Source organism: Malus sylvestris, chromosome 12 (assembly GCF_916048215.2).
Source record: "Malus sylvestris chromosome 12, drMalSylv7.2, whole genome shotgun sequence".
In the NCBI taxonomy this organism is placed as follows: Eukaryota; Viridiplantae; Streptophyta; class Magnoliopsida; order Rosales; family Rosaceae; genus Malus; species Malus sylvestris.
The window spans coordinates 1,565,731-1,573,724 of NC_062271.1; the positions used below are offsets into that span (position 1 = coordinate 1,565,731).

The following is a 7,994-nucleotide window of genomic DNA, read 5'->3' on the forward strand; positions in this document are numbered from 1 at the left end:
AGGTTGAAGGGCCGTTCATTGAAGAAGTTGCTCGCCAATTATTGAATATATTCTTCAGGCTCATTTTCAGGCAAGCTAATTTTGTGGACGACGCCTCTATTTTCACAGGTCATTCTATTAAAAAATTTCATTGTAATTTCTCAATTTTTTTGAGAATTATTATATACATTTTAAGAATTTCATTGTGCAGTTCTCAAAAGTGTATATTTCTTTTTAAATATCGAAAATTTGTAATACGAAAGTTTTTGCTAATAACAACTCTCTTTTTTAATAAATTTACAAGAGAGAATTCACACCTTACCTAAATTATTGTTTCTCTGTCTCATTATTCTAAAATCAAAAATGAAAAACAAATATCAATTTTGTTGAAAACCAAATAATATATACAACATACATTGCTGAATTAAAAATAAAATGAACAAACTTATCAAAGAGAGGTTCCATCAAAGCTTTGAACTATCGAATGACGGGGCTTGTAAAGATATAATTCATGCACTCTGATCCAAAATTTACTCCCTTAAATTCTGTGCAGAAGCTTCTCAGAGTTACCAGAAAAAGGATAAACATTCATACAACAAAACGTGGGAATCTGTTAGGCCACCACACGGCAGAAGGTTGCAGCAACAGCTTGTACAATGCTACCTTCTTCCCAGCACCTTCTAGTCCTCTCTCTCTCTCTCTCTCTCTCTCTCTCCTTATATACACCCAAGAGTCGAGACAAAGAGACTCGGGAGAGTGCATAAAAAAATGAAGCCCATCGACGGCAAGAAGGACACGGTGACGATCCGGGCGGTGAGCCACGACGAGGAGGGCCGGAAGAGGGTGGAGAAGATGAAGCTCCACACCCACAAAATCGACACCGTCAAGTACGTCGAGAAGAAGCTCATAGACAAAGGCGTGCAGCGACTGGACCGCCACCCGAAAGACGGGACTGGGATCGGGAGGCCTCCGCCCAAGTCTGGCCATGGTGGCAAGTACACGTGGGAGGGGCCTGGTGGCGTGGCGGATGATGTGACGGACCCGGTCCCGGTGGCGATCGACGAGAGGGATCCGAACTACGTGGATGAGGAGAAGGAGGAAATGATCGCGAAGGGGGAGGATGATGACGTGGCGGGGCTGGTTGTGGGGGAGGTGGAGGTGGCGAAGGCGGCGGAGGACAAGGAGGGGGTTAGTAGAGTTGAGGTGGTTAATCCTCGTCACCTCAAAACTTAAGTTGTTGATCTTTGTAACCTAACGTTGTACTAGAGAGCTTACTAATATTAAAATGTTGCGACTTGTGTGTAATTATTTGGTTGTGGCTTTGTAACGTAATGTTGTGACTTGTCTAGCTGCTCTTCAACCCTTTCAACTATGCGTCTTAATTTTGACGGAAATTTTCATAGAATTAAATAATAAAAAATACGAACAAAAACGATTTTTTTTTTTTAGGAAAACTAATGAAAATGGTTTGAAAATTTTGAGTTTTAACGATAAGGACAAAATAAAGAGTAAAGTGAATGGTACCATGTTTGACTTTTTAGTGTAAAAATGTGATTTTTCATTAAAATGAATAGTACAACGGACTTTTTCGTTAAAACTCCTTTTTTTTTTTTTTGTCAGGTGGGAGGAACAGTCCAATTTGAGCCCAACCCAAGGCTAATATCATAATTGAACTCGTACAAATCCTATCGTTGAGCCCAAATTGATGATCAACATAGATCATTTAAAATAGCTGAGGCCTTTATCCTAATCAGTCATGCAACATGATGTGAAGCAAACTAATTTCTAACAAGTAATATATGAAGCTAAAGTTTGATGAGTAATATTATTATAAGCCAAGTGCACCAACAATCACATGAGGCAAACTAACTAGCAAAACTTGAATACTCCAATTAATTAGTTTAACTTATTAATTGATTATATTAACTACCTACCCAAATGGTGACATAGATCATCACGTCATTCCAAGGCCTAGGAATTTGGTAGTATTTGTTATATTCGTGTCGTTTTCGTGTTATACCTGTTATCTTAACAGGTCATATCGTGTCATGTCAAACCTATTATCTTAATAGATTCTTAACAAGTAACTCAAGACCTAATTGGTTAACCTATGGTGTCATTTCGTGTCAAGTTAATTGGTCTGTCCACGAACATGGTTCCTTTCTTTTATGTAAGAAATTGGCAGGCCTAATGTTTAGATCTAGCAAATGATATCATATCAGGTTCTTAATGAGTGATCCAATAACGACCTGACTCGTTAACAGGTTAACTTGAAATCTGTTATATTCATGTCAGGTTAACAAATTATGCAAGAAATTACCAGTCCGATTCACTCCCCATGAACTCAGGGATTAACTTGTCACCATCAACTTATGGATTAATTTAGTAGGTTGTTGGTGTAACATTAACTTGTTCAACATGAAAGTTAAAGAGTGATGTCACACTATTATATTCTTTTTATACATTATTTTCCATCTACTAAACTTATGGATTAAGTGTTTTCACACATCATCGTCTCAGCATTTTGTTTTTGTGATAATTGAACTCATAATCCTTCAATAAAATGGAGACTAAATGATGCCAAACTTAGTGAATAGTCATTGGCCTTCTTGTTCAAACACCAGATCTCATTAAAAAGCCAAATTTCTTGCACATTAATCTGAAAGTTCTAATCCGGAAATAGTTTTTTGTTTTATTTTTTATTATCTCAATTAAACACTAGCAAACCAACTTTGCTACACAAATACAGGATTCCTACAAGAAATCAATCAATGTATAGCATGCATAACCTTTTTTGATGTTCGAATTCACTCATTGAATTTTCTAAAATTCTTCTGTAAACATTCAACAATGTATGGTACGTAGTTGTTCTCATGAATTTTCAATATTCTAGAAAAATTTTAAATGATTGTAGTATAATGATGTTTCGACCACTCATGAACTAACACGTGTTAGAGACGTTGTGGCTGTTAGAGACGTTGTGGCTGTCTCACCAAAAATGTACAATCATTTGAACTTATTATTATTGAAGATTAAGAAAGACAGATGCTAGGTTTTGTTCCACACAAGAACAAAATGGATGACGGCACAGGAATCAAGTTTAAAGAGAGAATGATTTTATGGCTGGTTGCTCAAACGAATCACGTATTTAGTTAAATGATTTATTCTCTGTATATATGAAGCTTATTCTGCTAGCAAAAGGGGAGTTCCAACCTTTTTAATGATAATTTTTTCCGTCGATGACTTTGACACGTTGTTCCTCTTCTGGGGATCGGAAAGTCTCACAGAGACATTTTAGCTTTTATCTTATCATCATCGTATGCTTCATCAACGTTATGAATCGAACCTAAAACAGACCTTGCGGAATATGGGTTTGAAATTATTCCCCAACCATTGAACCACATAGTGCTTACATTTTAAAAGATAATTGACAAACTAACAATTAGGTTAGATGTGTTAATTATGTGTTTGTATTCGTCTAATGTCGTACTACTTGGGTTTATGCATGATGAGTCGCCAACATAATTTTTAATCATACCATAAAGTATTGTTGTTTATTAAACAATATGATAGGTTGTCAAACTAGCAATTTAAATATAATATTATATAATGGTGACAGATTTGTGGTATCATTTTTCTTACATATGTTTTTGTAAGGATCACTTCGTAATTAATTTAATTATCTGAACCGTCTATTTTTTAGGTTTTTCATCAAATATCATGTTTACCAAAAATCACTCAAATCTATAATCATATGACCGTTGGATTAAGGGTTTAGAGTTTCTTTGTAAAATCATATTCGTCTATTTTTTTTCACTATAAATGAATGTATCAATGATTTTGGATCTATCCAAGTTTTTTGCAAGGATGATCCATGAATAATGTTTTTAAAGATAGACGGTTCAAATCGTTAAATACATTATGGAATGAGCTCCATTAAAACATGTGCTAAAAATTGTGTGAAAAAAGTAGTGTCAAGGATTCACTCCTTACATAAAATATAATTTGTCGAACTAGAAATATGATTTATTACTTGGGTAATGATAGGGAGACTAAATTTCTAAACTAAATTTGCAAACTAAATAATATGGAGTAGAATTCTCTCCCCTCCTAATCTCTCTCCCCTTTCATCCCCTCATATTTAAACGGTTGCGATTACGCCACGTATACATCTTGTTTTGAATTTTTTATATAGAGAATAAGACAAAAAGAAAAGTGCGAGAGGAGGGAATGGATGAGGATGATAATAGAATGAGAGAGAATCATACTCCAAATAATGTGTTACCAGTAAAAAATAAGCACGTTAATGTACACTTAAGTAATAACTCAATCATCAACAACAACTATATTATTTAGTTTACAAAATTTACTTAGAAATTTAGTCTCTATGTTCCTTAATCTCCTGTTATGGCAGAAATGATTAGCATGCTTCCATTTGTCAATGGAATATCAGCTGGCTTGAAAATGATATTTGAAATTATTAGCATAAAAAATGAAATAAATAAATAAAAAAAAGCTGCTAAAGGGATCCAAAGTGCAGATCTCAAATTTAATCAACTCAAAAAGGTTATGCACTAATCTATTCTAGAACTCTCATTGTCAACTTTTTGTCACTTTTTTTTCCAATTTTATCCTTACTTTTGATATACATAAGGATGGTAAAATAGTAATTTTGTATCTGTTGAGAAAATGACAATCATATCCCCATTTTTCCTATTTTACCCTCACTTTTAATATACAATATTTACATAAAGATGACAAAATGGTAATTATGTAATATTAAGAAAAATATGCCCTTATTAAGAGATCTCATCATCATTGTTTCATACTCTTTTTAAAAATTTTAAAAGCTAATCACACTCATTAATCAAAGACAAAAAAGAAAATGAAATTGTTCACACACAAAGTGTGTGTGCTCATCTTCTAGTTTAATATTTAAGCCACGATCTTCTTGTCTGTTATTGTTTTCTAAGTTTGGATTGATTTAATTTAACTAAAATCGAAAGATAAAAATAATTAATGATATAAAAAATGTCTACTAAAATTACTTCTTAATAAAATAAAAATTCAAAATGAAACTTAAATAACAAGTTTTGTACAAGAAGAATACGATGTTTGCTACAAGTGATGGATAGCCCTGATGGTTAGGGTCTTCCTCTTCAACCCATTGCTTACCAGGTTCAAACTTTCCTCCACTCCTTAGTGTATAATATTGCTTATAATACAAATAAAAAAATAAAAAAAAAGAGAATTTTGCTTGTAAAATGCACACATTTTGATTGCTTAATTTCAAAATTCATCAACTTTATTAGCTTTACCGAACAAGTAATTAGCCACGAAAAAGAATAAAATTTAGCTTGTTGAGATTGCTACATTTTGTGAACACTAGCTTCAAGTTTTTCACCGAGTTTGTTGTGATTAAGGTGAAAAATAAGGAATCAAATTATCGACCCTTTCTCAACACGTAGGTAACTCCAAGGCGAAAATTTTTAATTTCATTTTAGGCCAACATATAGTTTTTAAATGTCATAATGCTGAATTTTTTTTTTTCCGCCAGTGGTTCATTCTTTCTCTCTTCTGTCTAATATGCGTAATATATTGAAGGGGAATCATGGACATACTAATTAGGAGTCAAATTCAAAAAGGGTGTGAGATGAGTGGAATATGGTATGGTGTCTAGTTCAACAAAGACACATTTCACATTGGATAATAACATATAGAGTGAACAACATCAAAGAGAATTTTATAACAAGTTTGCTAGGACATGGTAGATGGGATATCATTTCTATTATATTTCCTATGGACTTCCAATGTCACATCCCTGCCCAGACCCCCACCACATCCCTTGCTCGACTCCACCGTAGCACGATATTGTCCGCTTTGGGCCCCGACCACGCCCTCACGGTTTTGTTTCTGGGAACCAAGGAAGAAAATAGCGGTAATATCGGAAATATCGGTAGTCCGAAAACACGGAAATATCGATGGAAATATCGGGATAATATCGATATCGATAAAAATTACATGGAAACCACGGAAATTGTAAGGAAAACTTGGAAATTTTTATTGAAACTTTGCAGGATGTTTATTTAGTCAATTATCTATTAGTTTATCACAAAAAATTGGAAGGAAATGCATTGCATGATGGATTTAACATTATCAAGTTGATTATATAGCGAGCTGACAAACATTGTGAGTGTAGAAAATATGTAGTAATTAATGAAAGAAGTCTAAACACACCATAATCATTTATATATAATGAATTAGTACAATATTTTACACTTTATACATTGCATGGTAAGAAAATGCATTGCATGATGGATTTAACTGATTTAAGTTGATTATATAGCGAGCTGGCAAACATTGTGAGTGTAGAAAATAACTTCTAAACACGAGGAAAATAACTTCTAAGCATTCCATATGGACAACGCCAATCGAGTGACGTGGAGCAATGTGTGGTTATTGACCTAACACATGAAGAAGGTGAACCAATTGGCAATATGAAGAATAGCTTAATTTCTTATAAAGTTACTCATTTTTCCAATATGGGAGTCATACTCTCATGACAAGTTCGACTCTAAATTACTAATAACCTATTGTGTGGCTTAGTCCAACACCGACACCTGAAAATCATTGAAGACGATGTCACCTTGGGGTCCTCATTACTAGCCCAAGTCCCTGCGAGTTTGGGGCCTTCATTGGGCCGAGAATGGAGGGATTCATTTGGGCTTTCTAAAACACTTAAAAAACTTGGGCTTCCCACGAAATCGGGCTTTAACCCAAAGAGAGAGGAGAGAGAGAGAGAGAGAGAGAGATCCCTCACTCCTCCACCTCCTCCTCCTCCGCCTCCGCCTCCTCCTCTATTCCTCCGCCTCCAGTCAGTCTGAATTTTGCATATATATATCTATATATATAGACAGAGAGAGATTGCAAAGTGCAAAAGCACACAACACAGAATGAAGAACGATCACTGACAGACCAATCCCACAAACCCAGAAGAGCTAAATCCCGCGAAGTAAGCTCGAGGTTTCTATCATCGCCAACCACCACGCTCCCCTCGTCGAACCATCCCATCTCGCCGGTCCGGCGCAAACCTGTTTCACCTTTCTCCGATGACCGAAAGCCCAAAACGCAGCTCGACGATTCGGGCCCCACCCGCGGACTATAGCCCTCTTCAAACTCATCGCCTCTCGCTGACCACCTTGGAAACGACAGGTACGAAGATCGCGTCCAGCGTAAGGATTCAATCTTTGACAGAGGAATGAGCTGCATGCAGGTATGGCTGTTCATTTTCGATAAATTCTCATCTGGGTTTTTGTTTAATGGCAATGATAATTTCGTTCGTTCAACTTGGAGTTTAATATTTTGTTTAATTCGTTCAAATTGTAAGTAGAATTTGTAAGAATTGGTTTTACATTCGGTGAATTTGTTATTTGAGATTATAGAATTCAGCATAATTGCGTCAATTTGTGTTGATGTCCGTTTGAATGTGTAGTTCCTGTTTGTGATGCTTCAGCTGGTGAGGTCTACACCCTAGATTCTGGGTTTCTGTAGTTTTCGAGTTTGATGAAGTTTTCGGGCAACTTTCGCGGTTTGATGCGTAGATGATTTGCTACCATGTTTGTGATTGGCATTCAGCAATCTCTTCAACAATTTAGAAGCATAAACTTGTCAAGGAACAGAAAGCTTTTGCAGATCCCACTTCCCCATTCAATTTCTTGTTTCAAGCTCTATTCTTCAAACCGAGCTAAGGAAGAAACTGAAAGATGATGCAGCCAGAAAGAGGACGAGAAAAGAGGACAGGTTGATCTCCTGGATCAATCCCATGGCATGTTAAATTCCTGGTTGTTGTAGTTTTGTGGTCTGAAAGCTATAAGATGTTGTTGCCTTAAAGGACGAAGTCAGAAACAGCACTGCAACTCTGCAAGAAAGCACGGTTCTAGTCCCACATCGGCTAGCTGAAGAATGTAGGAGAGTTAAGACGTGTATAAAATCGAAAGCCCAACACTGCCACAGGC

At 35.7% G+C, this 7,994-nt stretch overlaps 1 protein-coding gene across 1 annotated transcript; it reads left to right on the forward strand.

The window, feature by feature from the left end:
• The first annotated feature begins 549 nt into the window (after nt 1-549).
• Nucleotides 550-1,348, forward strand: LOC126593488 (uncharacterized). Its single transcript, XM_050259573.1, has one exon. The coding sequence runs from the start codon at nt 748-750 to the stop codon at nt 1,210-1,212; it is 465 nt and encodes a 154-aa protein (XP_050115530.1). The 5' UTR covers nt 550-747; the 3' UTR covers nt 1,213-1,348.
• Nucleotides 1,349-7,994: the final 6,646 nt, after the last annotated feature.

What these genes read in the sequence shown, in the direction of transcription:
- LOC126593488 (XM_050259573.1), top strand. Translation starts at nt 748, where the DNA reads ATGAAGCCCATCGACGGCAAGAAGGACACGGTGACGATCCGGGCGGTG.